General features: G+C 35.9%; 1 protein-coding gene across 7 annotated transcripts in view; it reads right to left on the reverse strand.

The window, feature by feature from the left end:
• Positions 1-19847, reverse strand: part of LOC123757051 (Cyclic nucleotide-gated ion channel-like) — a 134407-nt gene that overhangs the window by 32443 nt on the left and 82117 nt on the right. For 5 of the 7 annotated variants that reach the window (XM_069323700.1, XM_069323697.1, XM_069323701.1 and 2 more), the window contains 9 exons: positions 18504-18565; positions 16888-16976; positions 16058-16163; positions 15060-15214; positions 13838-13921; positions 12573-12669; positions 12194-12405; positions 6633-6677; positions 3877-3966 (listed from right to left, as the gene is read on the reverse strand). In XM_069323700.1, the coding sequence (XP_069179801.1) occupies positions 3877-3966; positions 6633-6677; positions 12194-12405; positions 12573-12669; positions 13838-13921; positions 15060-15214; positions 16058-16163; positions 16888-16976; positions 18504-18565 (940 nt within the window). The remainder of the gene's footprint in view (positions 1-3876; positions 3967-6632; positions 6678-12193; positions 12406-12572; positions 12670-13837; positions 13922-15059; positions 15215-16057; positions 16164-16887; positions 16977-18503; positions 18566-19847) is intronic. The other 2 variants (XM_069323698.1, XM_069323699.1) reach the window with 2 other exon arrangements.

Below are 19847 nucleotides of genomic sequence, written 5' to 3' on the forward strand. Positions count from 1 at the left end.
CTTAAGTTGGAGGATTTCCAGTATCCACTAGTACCCGTATGACCCTGAAAGATTGTTAAAGAGTATCCCACAGCACCATTGCCTAGAATGTCACCTTGCCTGACAGCGTGATTACCTTCCTCATAGAAGAAGCTTTCATGAAGGGACAACCAACTGGGATAGCTTAGAAACATTTACAAAAAGCTAACTTCTTTAAGTGATAGGCATAAAACAACTACAATGGAAGTTTATCTAAATGAGGGTGGTATCAATGAGGAAGATGAAGAAAAATGGGATAAACAGAATGGTGAATGTTTCCTCAAAATATTCAGAAAAACACGAAGATAATTCAGTTGTCAAAGTTGACTATAAAATTCAAACAGGAGATTGTTCTAATGAAAATAAAATGACACAGGATAAATGTTAATATCTTGTTGATTAATTATATTAATATGATGAATATACAATTTCCTATTTTGAGAAGTACTGTACTAAAAGTGAAAAGATAACACCTTCATATTCCTTGACTGTCCTAATGATGCCTCAGTTCATAGGGAAAATTATTGTTAAGAGTGCTATCAAAACAAGTTCCTTAACATCTTAAGATAGTTTGGCATTACATCTTGAGTTTCAGTTATTCTGGCTACAATACTTGATAAATAGGATTTACAAACCAATATTAATGTTTCTTAATTCTCATCATAAATACTGTAGAATTATTATCCAACTTCTGAAAGTAAAGCTGTACAGTATTTTGATACATAAGCTAAACATGTTGTATTTATTATTTAATCTAACTCATTGAGTCTTAAGCTTAAGTTAGGTATTATATGTAATCAAATCAGCCCTCATCTGTTCAAAACGTCCCACCACTGTACAAAAATGCCCTTCCACTGTGGATACTTCAGATAGTTTCATCAGACCATTTAAAAATGTTAACTTCAGAGGCTTACAAACATGGAACTATAACCTTTCAGCTGCAGACTGACAGCTGTCACTGGAAGGAAACATTTGTTCACTTGTGACTCACAGCGTCCCGGTATGTGTTGCGATCTCGAAGCAACATCCCAAAGACTTAATTTTACAGTTACCCATCCCATCAGCAACATATTTCACTGAAATTTATCCTGCAGGATTATGAATAATATTAAACATAATTACTTGAATGACCTTTCCTTCTTTTTCCCAAGGAATAGTGGCCTGAGGAATTCCACTGAGAAATAGTGAAATCTCAAGCGGCCTTTATGGGGACAGAATTTTACGGGTTTGTCAAAGATGTTCCCTTAATTTCTTTTTATATAAAACATCAATTGTTTACTCTCATAAACCCATTGTACCTTCTTGTACATATATATAAATAAATAAATATTTTTTCTAGCTGTAACTGAACTAGCTAGGTATTTATGGGTTTAACAGAAAGATAATTCCTTGTCTTTATTATCCTGTGATTGAAAATGCATTACCAGTTCTGTCCTACAGTGTAGCATGTTGAGTTTGAACATGCCTTTTCTATGGGTATGTTGGATCTTTTAAAGGTCTTGGAGAGATGAGCCCTATCATGGCTTGTTTGCAGTTATTCATTCTGAGGCCTGCAGCCTTTCTTTGGCATGAGGGTTGACTTAGTTTTAATATAATTTTCACTGCTCTGAGCTGAACCTTTTCAAATATATTAATGTCTTTTTCACAGGTAATTACCTAAGTGTACACACAGATATCACAATAGCATGATGCATCAAATGAACAAATCCACAAAGGCCATGACGAGGATTCGAACCTACGTCTGAGAGCATCCCAGACGCTTAATCGACTGAGCAACGACATGGTAAAAGAATTGCAACCGGGAAATCATCTTGATTTACCAACGGATCCTGCAGTCTCTCTGAGACACAAACCAGGGTTTTACGCAATTCCCCCATGCACTCGAGCTATGTCAATAGACTGTTCTAGCTCTTTGCCCTTACTTCATTACACACAGATATCACAGTAGCATGATGCATCAAATGAACACGGCAACAATAGCCATGACGAAAATTCGAACCTATGTCCGAGAGCATCAGACGTAGGTTCGAATCCTCGTCACGACCTTTGTGGATTTGTTCATTTGATGCATCATGCTATTGTGATATCTGCATGTGCAAATCAGTGAAAACTGCGAATGCTCAGATTTTGCCCAACTCTTCCCCTGCAGTTTTCAAAATACAATGCCTATTGGAAATATTACTCTTGAGCATTATTTTTTAGCTGAATTCTGGCTCATTGCATATACTGTACAGTATTTTGAGTTTTAAATTTCGACTTTTATACAAAAAATATGCAAATTAGTGAAAACAGTGATTGCACAGATTTTTGCCCAAATCCCCAACTTTTATACCAAAAATATGCAAATTAGTGAAAACAGTGAGTGTACAGATTTTGCCCAAATCCCCCTGCAAGTTTTCAAAATACAATGCTTATCGGAAATACAGTATGACTCTTAAGCATTATTTTTTAGCGGAATTCTAGCCCAGTGCACATATTTGGAGTTTTAAACTATGACTTTTTCATAGAAAATATGCAAATTAGTGAACACAGCAATTGCGTTGAATTTGCCCAAATCCTCCTGCAGTTTGCAAAATACGATCACTCAATTTTCTCCTCACCCCAGTCTCTAAACCTCATTTTTCATAGGTCATACCATGATGCTACTCTACGCAGCACTACCACAAATCTGCACTTACGCTTCCTTCAAATCCTCACACTAACACCTCTTGTATTTTTTATGATTTTTTGTCATGCAATAGAAGTAGATTATGTAATTTTTAATTACATAATGTGTACAATATTTTTTTTACAAAGTTTGTCTATGTATGTAGTATGCATGTTTGCAAGCTTGAAAAGAACTTTTTTTTTTATATGTACAGTATATGTTCTCATCATCTTTTTCAAGACTTATTTTTCATATTCTGTCCTTAACAATTAATGATAAAATAAAATTAAATAAATGTAAATGAAAAATAAATAGTTTTGAATTACTGTATAATACAGTAATATATAAAAAATTTACTAAAAGTAACAAATGAATTTTCTTATTTTGTGTGACTATAAAGATACTGTACACATTTGCATAAAATTTGATTTTATATATATTTTCACAAAGTATGCTAGAGTATGCAACTTCTTTATCCTTAATCATTTAGTTGACTCCTCCTCCTCCTCCTCATTTTGCTGGTGTATAATTGGGTTATATACACTGTCCACTAAGTTACAGCACCAAACATCACTTGATTCACAAAGAAATCACAACAAATATGTAAGAAAGTGCAAAGCATTGCCCACCACATGGCCTGCTAAGCTTCACCAATTCATGAGGTGTGTAATTTGAACAGTCTGCATTTTATTATAATATAAAATTTATGTTTAGAGAAAATATCCGAAATAATGATGCATATCTGATCGGAAATCACGTGTAAGTTTTTGGATGACATACATATATATTGCATCACTGTTATGAGTGTTATTAAAGAGGGCTTATAAACTTCTTTTTGCTCTCTCACATGATACATTTTACTGTATCTGTATCTTTACTGAATAATGTACTGTACTCCCTAACCGCTGAACGCTTATCACACGGTTTAATACCCAGTATCAATATTCTCAAATATTGCTCTCAGCTCTCACCCACTCAACATTATGTTTCAGATCTTAAATCTATCCATCTTTAAATCTTTCAGGTTTTCCATGTTCCAGCATAGTAATTCAATATATTTCTGCCACTAAAAACAGCTACTGACGAGCTTGTAATCCTATAAGCTTAAAGAAAATTGCCGTAATTCCAACAAGACTGCTATACACCACAACTAAAATGCAGAACCCAAATTTAAACCTGTAACCTTTCCTACTACCACAAGTACTACTCACTTTAGAATACGTTTGACTGCTGGGACATCATCTTCAATGCTGGAGTGGTTGTCGCCAGTAAGGTGATCCAACTCGAGGGTCTCATTGTCCCTTGAAGAGAAACAGGCAAGAGTAAGCCACAACAAAAGCAGACAGATGAAGGGAGTGAGGCCAGAGTGAAAGCCAAGTGGTCCCAAACTGATAGTAAGGATGAGAAAAAGGGAAAGTGAGACAGATATATATTGATGTAAAAATAAACTCAAGCACAGGTTTAAAGAATCAAGGTAGGAGTAGAGTATAGAAAGATGCCATGAGGCAATATAAGCCAAGTTTGTGCTTCAACTTCAGTAGAAGGGTGGCCAGTGAGCCAAACAGAATTTTAGATTGAATTCAAATTTTGAGAGGTATGAACTGATGTCAGAGGAAAAAAGACAAATGAAGGATTTGAATAACAAGAGGAATCATGCATGGCAGCAGACATAAGATCTGAGAACTATTAGTGATGCTGGTGTCATAATCCAGATACCACGGAAAAATCCATCTGACAACCTGGTTGTATCATCCTCCTCAATGCCCGACAGTTGAGATCAATTTAATTTACAAACAAAATAATTTATTTATTCTGGAGTTTTATTCACCGAGATGATCTTGCTTAAAAAATTTCAGGTACAAGGTTATAATAAAAATTAAATAAAGATTTATAAAAGAAATATTAATTAATCTTCAAGTTCATGTTACATATGTAGCTCTTTACATCTTGTTTAATTAAAGGAATTAATTTTTTGTAAAAATTTTAAGTAAAAATCAAGCAATAAGTGTAATGAAATGGCCTTTTTGGGCGAGACACTTGGTAGTCCTGCACACTAATTGTTGATCCAGGAAAGCTCTAGTGAGATGTGCTAGGCCTCTGTGAGACCATCTCTTGTCTTCTGGGAATCAGAACCAAAATCTGATTATGAGGCTTGGAGATCAGAGATCAACCCAAAACTGAGAAAAATACCCACAGAAAGCATAAGAGCAACAAAACAATTATTTGAAGAATATTAGGTACCTAAAGGTAATGAGGCAAATGATTATTGCACCAGGTTAAACACCCTAAGCATGATGTGCCTAGCCACCACTAAGTGAATAAGCCACTTGAACTGAAGCCCTCCAACTTATGGAAAATGTAAAAAAGAGTGGGAATAGAAAAGTACTGAGGTCCCTCCACCAGAGAAGGGCGATTCATTAAAATCAATGCTTGATTGCTGAAAGGGCCCTCCTCAGTAGCACCCCGAGCTAACTCTCAATGGCAATTGGCAGAGGTCTGCATTTCTACAAAAAGAACAAATCAGTAAAGAGAAAATGAGACCAGGGTTTTACTATGGGGAAAAGATGGCAGAAGAAGAGGGCTTGGAGCAGAGGGGCACCCAGAGTTCAACTACTCACATAAGCATGAATTCAGAACTGAGAAGGAAGAGGTGGGGGTCCTGCAGAGTGTACCTAAGAGCTAGAGCAAGAACCTCACAGGCCTCACAGTGGAGAAAAAATTATTTGCACAACACATAAGCGAGACATCTCCAGAAGAATCAGATTGTAAAGGACTCAAAACCCTCAGAGCAGGCATCTATGTTGGGGTAGGTAAAATGCAAGCCAACTACCAAGAAAGAAAACCCTGGGCCCACAGTTGAGTGGCATGTAACACAATCATGAGTGAGACATAAAACAGCAACAAAGTAATGGCCCCTTAGTTAGACTAATGCTCCAGGGATAGCCGCCACCACTAAGCTTAAGCATGAAGTAGAGAATGAGCCTCCATCAGAGGTTCCATGCCCCCTAGCTGTGACAATACAAATGAGTGAGATTAGACCGGCTGACTGGAGCCTCAGTTAACCTGGCACTCAGACACATTACAGTTACAGGTAGGGTATTTAATCTGTGGCAATGTTCGTTTCCTTTGGGCATATAATTTTCTTCATGCAGCTGCTTGTTTTGTTGCATTTATGCTTTCTGGTGGGTATTTTTTTAATTTTTGGGTTGAACTCTGATATTCAAGCTCCCTCTCACTTCATAGAGAGCGTGCCAGATTCTGGTCTTGGCTTTCAGTAGACAAGGCTGAGTCTCAGAGGCTTGGTGCATCACCCTGAGGCTAGGCTGGACTTACATATAGCTCAAAGACCTACCGAGGGGACCATCTCAGAAGAAAAATACTATATTTGGATAACTGAAGATGTAAAGGTTTTGTGTTTTGTGTGATGCTGTTGGTGTCATAATCCATACAGCACTAATGCAACATTAAGCTTGCGATAGTCAATTGTCTACAAACTAAAATTTATTCTCTACATGTATAAAATCCTATACTACAAGAAGCAAATCTTTTCTACAACTCATTACTCATTATCTACACATACAAATTAACATTCAATGTTCAATGCTCATCTGTCTCATTAACATCACCATCTATAACAAAGGAGGATTGCACTTAAACAGTCTTGTTTCCTACCAAACAACCCATTTCTACACATCTGTGACATCTAAAGCCGACAAATCGACTTGCAAACGAAATATTGTTGAAAATAAATGCTTAAACACTATCGTGCAATTGTTGGAGACGAAGTCGAGACACAACCTCCTTCAATCACACCTCCAGTGTGTGAAACATCAGAGATGTTGTTACAGATAATGCTAGACAACAGTACTGATTTTAAGTACTGTACTGTATTGTATTTTCGTTTTAGAAAAATTAAGCAAGAAAAGGGCAGCCAGTGCATGAGTTGTGACCAAATTAAAATTCTTACGTTTTTCTTCCAGTAAAATTGTCCTGTTCCAGAGTCTCCATGTACCTAGAAGAAAAAGGAAGGTAAGATCAACTAGAAAGGGTGCTGGACAGCCAGAGGAAAATGAAACTGTGCCAAGTTCAGCAACAGGCGATTTCCAAGACAGGTTTTTACTAGGTTTACCTAGAGATAGGATAAGATTATACCAAAGCTAATACAGTTCTAAAATATATGTACAGTTTATAGAAAAGAAGAAGTCAATGAAGAGACTATACTGCAAGTGCTGTAATTTTTTAAAGATAAGCATGTAAAAAAATTATGAAAAGATCATTAGTTTGGAAAAGGAGTCTTGAATTATAAGATAAAGAAGGACAGAGAGAGAGGGCATTAGGCATAAAATAGATTTAGTACTGATTAATAAAATCACATAAACAGAAGCAAAGCCTATTAATTTGGTGGGGAACAAAGAAAGCACACATTAGTTAAGATTAATACTGCTATTCTGAAAAAGATTGGAAGTTACAGGAGCCACATGCAAACACAGCGTGATTATAAGAGTTGAAATAAGAGCATTAAGCTATGCATCCAATACAAACACCTACCTTGTGATGCTATGATTTATGAAACAACTCCATGACAAGCACATGGAATGTTCATAACACTTGTCAGATCACATTGTAGCTTTACAGAAGGCCATTCAGTGTTGGAAAAGAAAGATACCTACCCAGGCAGGAGGAAACTGTCAGGAAAATGTTAATTGTTGAAAGGTATATAAACATTAGAACATATAAACAGATGGACTGACAATTATATAAACAATAGGAATGGCTCAAGTAATGGGTAAACACATCAACAGTCAGGGACACCAATGGAAAGGTTCATAAACTAGACACACACACATGAAAGTACACTAATGATATTTGCTCAACAGTTTGTACATGTATAGTTGTGTTGTCTTATCACAAACCTTGATAACAAGACTGGCCATTGTTATCTGTGTGCTATTTTGAGTGGTAATGCAAAATACAAGTTTTCATTTAATAAGGTCAACCTTAAAAGATGAAAGTTCCTAGACATAATTGAATGCTATGCAGTGTCATATACTGTACACGTCTGGATTACCTGTGTTAAATTTATTCACTTCTGAAAATTATCAAACTGATATTACATATTAAGTGCGTAAATAAGAGCACAAAAACTAAAGATCAGTGATTCAGATAATATTTATCCTTAGCATCTTACCAGGTTTTTTCTAATACAGTATATAGTGAAGGTGTCATATCTCGTATTATAATTAGTAAGGATCTACAGTACACTAGAAATACACTATTCTGAACCATTTTATAGACTTCAACTTGATATTACAGTACCACTTCAAAAAATTATATTATGTTTATGAAGGAGAAAAACAGTTCAAGGTTTCTATAAAAAAAAAAAAAAAAAAAAAAAAAAAAAAAAAAAAAAAAAAATCTGTGTCAACTTTAAAATTTTGAAGGCAATATATTTATCTATAGTCCTATCAAAGAATGTCAAAAAGATTCAATAATTTATTGTAGAATAGTGTTAAGTTAAACAAGCGCACATGAATAACTGTCTCGTGTCTGTGCCATGTTCGTTTAATTTTCTTAGACATTTTGCTATGTAGAAGAACAGATGAAAGCTTTTGAGGGAATAAGTTTGTCAGAACACGGAAAGCTTACAAGAATGCAGCTAGGCCTTTTTCATATTTTTTTTAAGTGTGTAAAGACTTGGGGGGCTAAGAAAATTTTGTCTAGTATGCATTAGATACAGTATCTCATTTTTAAATTGCAGGATCAACATATCACAATTATTTTGTTGCTAAATTGACATGGTCTTGGCAGACAGTGCCCATCCAGAGGGCATATAGTGGTGGTGGTGTAGCAGGAAAACATAACATGGATCAAATTCCAGTGCCATTTTCGAATGTTGTCTGGTGTTTACTTGGTGTGGGATCAAATTCCAGCACTATTTTTGGACGTTGTCTGGTGTTTACTTTGTGTGTTTTGGTTCTGTTCACAATCTCATCTACAGCATATTTTCCATCTCTTACTCAAAATATAATCTACTGATTCAGCCAATTTGCTGTCAATTAAATTTGATTTTTCATTGGCTATGTCTTGATATATGCCTTGGCATATCTTCACAAATAATGCCACCACCATTTTCCTATGTGGTTTCATCATAATAATTCCACTGATCTTTCTCCATCTAAGGTCATACTCTAATATTCCTTAATTTCTTTTAATGTCATACTGCGCATTTCTATTATTTTCATCATTGCTGACCATCTTAATCAGGCGATATTAAATACAGTACACCATATTTATCTATTTATCAGCAGAATTCACAAAGCCTGTTCAAGGCCTAAAATGTTCTAGTTCTCAAACAATCTTTAATTTTTTGCATATATTCTTGTTTCTCACTGTAAATATTTCAAAGTGCTTCTTCAAAAAATATATATGTATTGTGTGTGGTTACAATAGCCAAGGATGGTTTTCTAAGATTCTCCCATTAAGAGGAGAATTCCCACAAGCAACAAGCATCAAAAAGATTTAGACAAGTAAAACATATATAATATAGAAAGAGCAAGCACAGAAAAATAGTGGTACATTGTAACTTGGAAACTGAGGAAGAGGAGCTGGTTTACATTGTATGGTATTAGAACTGTGCTTTGATCTCCAGAACCTTACAGAATCCCACCTTCTGCACATAAGCCAGTATAACTTATCTATATACAGTACTTATTTATCAACCTATCTTACTATACCCACTTCACAAGTAGTAGTAGTATACTTCCATTCATATATATATATCATCAAATATTGTCAGAGTGGCCGACAAGATAAGTGCACCAGTTACCTGCTAGAGCAGTGGTTTCCAAACTTTTTGGACTCACAGCCTCTTTTTTTCAAATGCTCAAAAGGCCTTGAGCAGTTGACCAACTGCCATATTATCGTAATTAAAAAGAAATTGGCCAAAGAATGATTTTAGAAGCAATTAAATCATTAAAAGCTTTGTTAATAATCGTTGAGCATTAGGCTCTGTGACCCCCCAGAAAACATTTCACAGCACTCTTGGAGTCACGACCCACTGATTGGGAATCAGTGTGCTAGAGCATTGCTGGACCTGAAAGTAATCTTTGCTTGCACGAAACCCAAGTCAGATATCCATCAGTTAATATGTCCACAATATAGAAATATCTGAGCTTGTCTCAGTAGTGTCACTCAAAGTTTTACATGAGCAACTAATATTAAATGAATGAGGAGAAAAAGAGACATAACCTGAATTACCTTCTGTCATTTTGATGGTGTGTGAGAAAATAAATGAGTCATGACCAGGCAATGAGGTCCAAGAGCAGGAAGTTTAACCACTGCTTCTGTCATGCAAAGATGTCACTTGAAAAATCCAATTAGCACCAGGTCTCTTCTGAAAATGCAGTGTTTCAGATGGTTGAAGCATAAGGCTGTGCTGTGGCACCCTTGTGCTCAACTGATGCAGATCTTGTACTCCACAAAGTCCTAGCCAAGACTATTTCCTCCCTACTACAGTGTATTATCACTATACTGTACTGTATACACTTTCTTGGCATAAAGTTAACTCAAAGGAGTTAGCTAGTTGCACCCTTTGAAGAAGATGCAACTGAACTACTTATTGCATGTAAACTTCAGCTGTGAACTTAGATGTTAACAAAGTGCTCCACCTTCTTAGCAACCACAACAGAGGTTAGAGGCATTAAATATGCCAAAATTAGAAGATAGAAGAAAAAGAGGCTATATGATCACTACGTACAAAATAGTAACAGAATCGATAACATTGATAGGGAAAAATTCCTGAGATTTGGAACTTCAAGAACAAGAGATCATAGATTTAAACCAACTAAACAAAGTTGCCGAAGAAATATAAGAAAGTTTACTTTCGCAAACAGAGTAGTAGATCGTTGGAACAAGTTAGGTGAGGTGGTGGAGGCCAAAACCATCAGTAATTTCAAGGTGTTATATGACAAAGAGTGCTGGGAAGACAGGACACCATGCAACTTGTCCTCTTACAATTCATGTCTGAATTTAACCGTTTGCCCGTATGGCCGAAAACTAACGTAATTTGAAAATGAAAAAGTAGAAAATAAAGTTGGGACTTTTGTTTTCCAAAACAGTAAGTTAGGGGTCCTCTGGTAGGTTAGGAGGGCAGGAAATTCTCCTTAACTTTCAAAACGTCATGAAAAACGTTATTTAAAAGTGTCCACTCCTAACCTAACAAAGCTGGAGGGGCCCAAACAGAAAACGTGACAATACCTGTATATCACTTTCATGAGCCGATTTCATTTCTAATTACGTCAGTTTTTGGCTATAGTGCGCATACGAGTGAAAAACGACGTTATTTTGAGAGGACGGGTTGCACCATGAGTGTAGCTCTCATTCTGTAACTACACTTAGGTAATTGCACACATACACGATGTTTACTGTGTTCTCAGTGATTTCATAAATGCAACTAGTTAAGTATGCCAGTGAGTCGATAGCTCTCCAATCTTCAGCAACTGTTTCCACATCACGATTAAGATAACCACCCATGAATTCCATTCATTTAAATTGTATTTACTGTCAGTATTAATATAGTAAGGACTCCATATAAACAGACTTCCTAGTTAATAGGAAACATATTTTCCTGAGCAGAATCATTTAATTGTTTTCTAGACCATCATTATATACAGACTGGCTGGACAGCATTATAGGCACCCTTAAGGTGTCAGACATTTTCTCTGGATAGGTTTCAGTTTTCTCCACCCCTCATGGCTTTCACCATCCAGATGTTGCTCCTACTTACCCTAGCTATGGGCAATTGGGTTAAAAAGCTTCACAAAACTACATCAATTCAAAATCCTGGCATCATCATTATGGTTGTACTTCTATCCTAACCTGACTGAGAACAATCAGTCTTTTTCATTATAGACTGTACCAAAACCATAAGCAAAATCAAAGCATGACGAGTCACAATAACGTGGATGAAGATATGATGAGCAAACCTTACATTAGAAAATGGAGAAATGACGATGCTTCGATCTGTCCTGGACCATTATCAAGTTGTGTCACACGATTTGATAATGGTCTATTGTGGGATACGATATTTCCTGTATTTCTTTCAACCTTTTATCAAAGGCTACAAGACGTTACAGACTATTTTGGGGAGATTTTTTAACGATAAAAAAACAACAACATTTAGTGACCCTAAAAGATTGGTTTCAAGTTCATTTGTCTGGTGACAGTTTATCACATCAAAGCAGTGGTTTAGGCACTATGGTTGATGTAAATCCAAATTCTTAACAATCATTCCACAGTTATGAAAATACAACTAAAAAACTTGCGTGTATATAATTATTTGTGATAATAATCATAAGGTTTGGCCCTTAACTTAACATAAAAATAAAAGAAACTACTTAAAATACAGTCTTCAAATTTAGTGCATAACATTGTCTCCTATAATTTTCCTTAGATGCACCATAACCTTTATTACATATAATATAGAAGTCTGTACAGTACCATAACAAACTAAACTCATCTTAATCTTACTTAGTAGCACCCTTGCTCCTCCGGAAGGCATTACGAATAGCAGAGACATCAGATCGTATCCGACTGACTATCTTCTTTGCATTTTTATCCTCGCCACCCCCGTCTTTGTTGGGAGAGGGTGTTCCCCTCTTACTGGAGCCAGAAGAGCCGGATTTGGAAGTTGTGTGGCGTGCCTCCATCAGTCTTTTGCGGCCTAGACTTTGCAAGATCTCCTGTTCTCAAAGGAAAGAAAACCATGTTGTGCTTAGTTCCTATTAAAATGAGATGAGGTGATTACTTGTCTGCAGTTTATGTTTATTCAAATTATCTACTATTTAAGCAACAGAGATTTGTTTTAAAATGCATATTTTCAAGGATTTTCCCCAAATTAATCACTTACTTGTGCTTCTGGATAATCTTTCATGGCCATAAGAACATCTTCCCTGGAAAGACTGAAGAGCTCTGAGTATCCTACTGATCTCACATCTGCAGTTCGTCTGTGGGGAAAATAGGAGGGAAATATTTTATTGCATAAACAGGAGAAAGTAAGCCAAGCTTTCCATAATATCTTGCATTATAATGTAAGGCTCTACTTCAAAACTTTTACCTAATGCTTCTGTTCACCTAGCAGTAAACAGGTACCCAGGAGTTAGACTACTATTGTGGGTTGCATCCTGGAAAAGGTCAGTAACTGGCGTAGAAGCTTTGATAAGCCTCACAGGCTTCCTATCCCAGACTATGGGAAACCATTCTGCAGATGCAGTAAATATTCTCAGCTTGATTACAGGAAGGGAAACTTAAAACTTTGTCACTGTAATTACATGTTTATTCCTAATTTAAAAACTTGTACCGAAGTTGTAAGAGATTACATCACCTCTGAGTATGAAAAAGAACCATGAAAAGCTGTCTTTTGGTTCTGGGATAGAAGACAGACTAAAAATGTTTCATTATCTAGGATTCAGCCATGTGGTCCTGTTGTGCCATATAAGGCCCTGGTATGTTCAGTTTAGTTCTTCAAATTAGAAAATTAAGACAAGGTTTATGTACCAAAACTAGAGGTTAGATGAATATTTGATTATATAACCAATGACCTTGTTGTGGTGACAAATTATCAATCAATTTAAAATACTCTACATCTCCAAGAAATGTCATCCACTTTTATTTACAATCTACCATCATCAACAAATCATCTAGATCATAAAAAAGCACTCCAGTACATTTATTTACTTCCCTCTAAAAAAGGACTCCACTGCATTCCTCAATTGGCATCAAACTATTAATCAAGCATTTATTCACCTTTTATTGCTTCCAGTTTACCATTTTTCATTTAAATCAAATATTTGCACCCCATTCACAACTCTCTAGCTCAGATCTTTCAAATTTGTTCTGACAATTTATTTTTTCCATCATTCCCTGACTTACCTCACAAACTGTCGCATATGAAGACCTACAGCATCACACAATTAGGTTCCCAGAGGTGAAACCAAGGTGACATACCACACTAATAACACTGTTTACTTAACCATCCCACGGTTAAAAACTGGAAGCTGGAAGCAAATTGGCTAAGGTCTTCCCAATTTATTGCCTGGACAAGGTATGGTGGAAAAAAATATCAATATCGAAATCACAATATATATGTGCCGGTAATAATACTTCGTTACTTACTTGTTAAGGCCATCCAAGTTGAGAATTCCTATTTCTCCAAAGAAATCTCCAGCTTTCATTGTTGTTAACACCTTGCCAGTCTCACTGAAATAATACATTAGCACAGGAAATTATTTATCAACATACTGTATTCTATTTTTCAGTTAAAATATATGCTTCTTAAACAATAATACAAAATTATAGCATGCAGTAATGCTTTCTTCTCAAGTTTATTCCAATAAAATATTCATAATTTATACAGCTTATAATAACAGAGCTTATAATAATGCACTGATGATAGTACAACATTTTAAAATGATTTAGAAAAAAATAGTTAACTAGTTTCAACAACCTTCTCAATCTTTTAAAGTGTTGCTCTACTTCATGTTAAAACCAGCCATTACAATAGAGCAAAATTGCATAGTTTTGAAGAACTATATTAAATATGAATATTAAATCTTCCATAAACTCTATTAAGGAAGTTCTGTGCTAAATATCCTCAAATGTGTAAATGACGAAGCAGAATACCGATCTAAGATTAACAGATTTTCCCCTTACAGTGGTTAGAAAACACATGACAAACATGAAATCAAACTGAAAAGCCATTTTTAAAGACAATTACATACAAGGAAACAAAAAATTACCAGACAGCAGATGGAAGAAATAGTCATGTAAAGAGGTGAGTAGACCAATACATATAACTGATGAATAGGCTAATTGTAATCATTTGCAAATAGCCACTCTGTCACTAATGACCTCTGGCAGTCAGAAGAACAATATTATATCTACTAAACTGCTCGACAGCTTCACACACATTGTAACATCCAAGACTGGTATTCTCACACAGCCCTTTTACATTGTTACACACACAATGTAACTACTGGAATTTCCTATCATGTACTTTTTCTCTCGCCAATAAACTCTAGTCAACAAACTAGAATGTTTGAATGTATTTTTCTGTAATAATTTGTAATTGTATTTGTGCTGCTTTTTCAACAATGTTCCCCCCTCTTTTACCTCTATTTTTATTTGTACTCAACACATCTTATTCTTTTTACCCATTAGTTTTAAGCTTTAGTCATTAATGTTTTTCCTGCCCGAAACGCTTTGCGTAATAGTGGCTTTAGGCATTGTATGTACTAGCTCTATCTATAAAGCCAACAAACTTTGTAAAATCTCTTTATGTATGTACCTTACCTAAATAAAATTATTATTATTATTACTGTATTATTATTAAACTAACCTTATGACCTCCAGGATGCCATCAGCGATAATGAACATCTCCCTCGCTACCTCTCCTTTCCTGCAGATAAGGTCACCAGGTGTGAAGATGTATGCCTTCATTTTGAGCACCAAGTCGTGAAGGAACTCTGGCTGACATTCCTTGAAGATACTCACCTGGTCAAACATTGGAGAAACAGCAGTTATGATCGTTTCCATTGTCAGGGATAGGAAGCCTGTGTTTGTATATGCATACTGTATACTATAACTATATATATATATACATATATAATTATATTATATATATATAATTATAATTATATATATATATATATTATAATTATATATATATATATATATAAAATGTCGTACCTAATAGCCAGAATGCACTTCTCGGCCTACTATGCAAGGCCCGATTTGCCTAATAGGCCGAGTGATTTTCTTTATTTTCAAAATATTGTTACCAATTCGTTTGTTTGAAATATTATTATTATATTATGTTAAGGACATAAATTATTGACGTACTTATATTAGTTTAGATTAGGTTAAATAGGTTATGTTAGGTTAGGTAGGGTTGGTTAGGTTCGGTCATATATCTAGATTAGTTTTATCTCAAATGAAAAGAACTTAACTCATATATAATGAAATGGAGAGCTTTATCATTTCATAGGAAAAAAATTTGAAAAATATATATATAAATTCAGGAAAACTTGGCTTATTAGGCAAATCAGGGCTTGCATAGTAGGCTGAGTACTGCATTCTGGCTACTAGGTACAAGATATATATATATATTTTTTATATACATGCCGAGTTTGTCATCGGGAGCCTGGTATTCTCACTGTTGTCTTATACATCCCGGTGTGGTAAACTGAAGGACGGTGCCAATGGATACCAATTTATTTGATATATAAGTAGCAAAAAGGCTCAATAGCAGAAAAGCCGAGTAAAATTAGAACAGAACTGGCAGTAGCATAGAGTGTATATAGAATAAAAGGAAGGATGGAAATGGTATATGTGTACCTTCTTGAGAGTGAGGAGATTAACATGTAATGCAAGTTCAGTTCTCAGCTTGTCAGGCAGGAGTCCCAGGGCAGTGTTGATATCCCCTCCACCTTGTATTCGGCCTCTGTCAAGAGATCAACCATAGAAAACTATTAGTAAACCATCTTACCTTACCCTATCCATAATAAATTAACATAATTAGGAAGCCATTTATAAGCTTTGTCATATAATTAAATGAGCAAAAAGCATAGTGCCAGCCTATTATGACAAACTCAAGATGTTTGAAAAATAATCAACAGGGCTAATGACCACTTGGTTGAAAACAGCACAAAACTAATTTACAAAAATACGGGAATTAAATATTTCTCAAAGATGACAGAGTAATGAGAACAATGAGAACATGAGATAAATATTCAACTAGTGAGACAGATAGGAAGAGTAATAAATACAATACAGGTAATTACAATACCTGAAAGTGAAAGTACAATACAGGTGAAAGTGAGCCACTGCACAGATGCTGACACATTTGCTTCCTGAAGGCAAACTATTTTTTTTTGCATTCTACTCAAAATAAATGGCATAGTGGGCTGATATATGGGTTAGTTGTAGCCTAAACCAAGAGCAACAAAATGGAATATGGAGAAACTTCATTGGTACAAAAGGACAAATTTGTTTTGGGGCAAACCAAACCAGCTCTCCCCCAAACCAAACCAGCTTACATGTACTAACAATACATGTAAGGAACTCTCTATACTCATAATATATTTAGGGAAGCTCCTAGTAATACTGGTGCTTCCACCAGAATTAATAAACATTGGAACATTCATGGTAACAAACAATAAGCTTACCTGGACCAAGAATAATCGTACCAGCGCTGGACCCGTCTCTGCATAGCCCTGGGTACCTTGTGGTGACGCATGTACAGCTTGGCACCATCCTGACCAATATGACACACAATTACTCCCACACAAATTGGTATGGAAATCATCATAAAAAATGCTAAATGTGTGAGATTATAGGAATGATAAGAGCAGCAACATAATATGGGTTAAATAATTGAATCTGACTTTCACTTTGTGGAACTTATTTGTTTTGTATCTTAAACTCAACCAAATGTGTGTTCATTCCTAGTGGAAGTAACATACGGTATTCAATTATGATCGGTATTAAATACACACGGTATTCACCTCCCAGATATAATTAAACCTAAACTAACACAAGAGATAAAGTTAGGCTTCCAGGTCAGATATGCTAGTTAGCTATGCCACAGTTCTCTTCTAGGTCAGACCTGCTAATTAGCTATGCCACAGTTCAGCTGCCCAAGTCAAGCTATACCTGGCATACATTAATTATACTACAAATGAAAATGTCTGAAATGTATACACAAACCTAATGCTGCATTATAAATAAGACAAACTGTATTTAATTGATCCCTATCCCATAAATATGATACTGACCATGCACAGTTTTGTGTTTTTAATGGCAAAGCCAATGGACGAAGTTAAGGGCAGTACATGTACTATGAATAAATATGATGATGGACTCAAATACCCTGGGCTCCCTGATAAGTAATGGATCATCCCAACAATTCAACAATTATGAGGAAAGGTTGCTGGAATTGTGGACAATTGACACTTGGCTAATTGTTTATGTTAGGAGACATAGAGCTTGATGTAACCCAGTCCCAGTGTTTGGCTGCACAGCAGTGACTGTGGGGGGGGGGGGGGGGGGGGGGAGAAGGGGGTCGGTGCAACAAAGGGAGTACAAAAGGTAACAGGAAAGGTTATCTTGAGATGATTTAGGGGCTTATTAGTGTCCCAGCGGCCCGGTCCTCGACCAGGCCTCCACCCCCAGGAAGCAGCCCGTGACAGCTGACTAACACCCAGGTACCTATTTTACTGCTAGGTAACAGGAGCATAGGGTGAAAGACACTCTGCCCATTGTTTCTCGCCGGTGCCTGAGATGGAACCCAGGACCACAGGATCACAAGTCCAGCCTGCTGTCCGCTCGGCCGACCGGCTCCCTTAGGTGGATGGTGGGGGTGGGGGCAGTCATGAGTTTCATTGGTCATGGGGATACAAAGGGTGGGGAAATGGAGTTATAAGAGCCATGGGGGTCATTTAAGGCCACAAGAAAATAAGAAAGTAAACAGTAAAGTTACATCTAAGACTGTGCATCAATGCCAATTGTACCTACTTTTAACTTGTATGCCAAACTGGAGATGAATCTGACAGAGGTGTGTTGGTATATACTGTATCTGTAAATGTGGTATTATGACTGGCCATCAAATCATAGTAATTAATATATAATGTGATCTAAACAATCACTTTACCTTAATGTTTGTTGATGATACACAATACCATAGTGCTGTATTTATTTATCTGAAAACAGGTATCAAAGCAAGAAATTGGATATTTATTTATTTAAAAGACCAAATTTTAAACAAGTACGAGATTCAACTCACTAGGAGCCGTTCAAACTCCAGCCGGTTAGCATTACGATTTGTGATCACATTGCCCACTTGACCTGCAAGGAAAAACACACATATTGGGAGGTAAAGATCAGCAGTTGAAATTATGTAAGCGTTATAGTCAAAAGAAAAATGACACAGAACCTTCATCTGGCCTAGAACTTAAATAAATAGAATGTTAGACACTTCCCAGAGAATTTAAAAATTTGTTTGGTGTATGTTTATTATTACCTATTTTTTTTTATTTATTTACAGTTATGGGTAGGGGGCTAAGTTCTTAATTGTCCCATCTTCCTTACATATTTTATCATAAAATGATGATTTTAAAACTTCCAGTAAGTTTAGCACACACAACACCTCCTGGAGTCTATTCCATCCTCAGTTGTACCTTAAATGAATTCAGCTTACTCTTAGGCACACTTTACCTTCCTCAAGATACAGAGAGAACTTTCCCATTACACCAAACCTATTACTCCAGCCAACATCAACTATAAAAGTCAAAAGTACATTTTGGCTTTAGAATGCATTCTAAACATTCTTCACCTCATTCTATCTGTTACATATACAGTAGTGTACTTCTGGCCATTTGCTATCCACTGCCTCCATAGATGATGGAGAGCTTAACCAAATAAAATTGTAAAATTAACTTTAGTTTTTTAGACCACAATAAAGGCCCAATGTGTATGAATACACTCTGGCTTCCCTTCTCCCAACACAATGAATTATAATTATTATTATTATATTCCATGTTGATTATTTTCTTGTTTAGGACTTCTATCTTCTAACTAGTGCTCTTGCATCTTCATTTAATTGGAGAAATCAAGCCTTAACAGAGGCTAGGGACCAAGCCTTAACCAAGAAAATAACCAACACAGAACATGCATACATATTCAATGAAACATGTATGTATGTATGTATGAATACTTGCATGCATACATGCAAGTACCTAAGTGTACTTACAGGATGAGAGCTATACCCGTGGTGTTGCATCTTCCCAGTACTCATTAATCTATCCTTATGAAATTTACAGTATCTGTGCATGGATTTCAACCACTGCAAACTACCTCAAGCCTATCATCACTCAGCAAAAATCAGCTGTACGAACTATAACAAGTTCTATCTTCAGACAACACACAGTCCCTCCCTGTTTATAATTGGATTAGGTGGATCATGGATAATATTAACACAACTTCATCCTAATACTCAGCATCCGCAAAAGCTTGGATGAACAATCCTCACTTAATTAAATATTTTTATGTTCCACTGAGCAATTTCCACTAAACACAATCTCTCTGGGCCATCCCGGAATTCAAAAGGGTGAGGATCCCCTTTATATAA

This window comes from Procambarus clarkii, chromosome 13 (assembly GCF_040958095.1).
Source record: "Procambarus clarkii isolate CNS0578487 chromosome 13, FALCON_Pclarkii_2.0, whole genome shotgun sequence".
NCBI classification, from domain to species: Eukaryota; Metazoa; Arthropoda; class Malacostraca; order Decapoda; family Cambaridae; genus Procambarus; species Procambarus clarkii.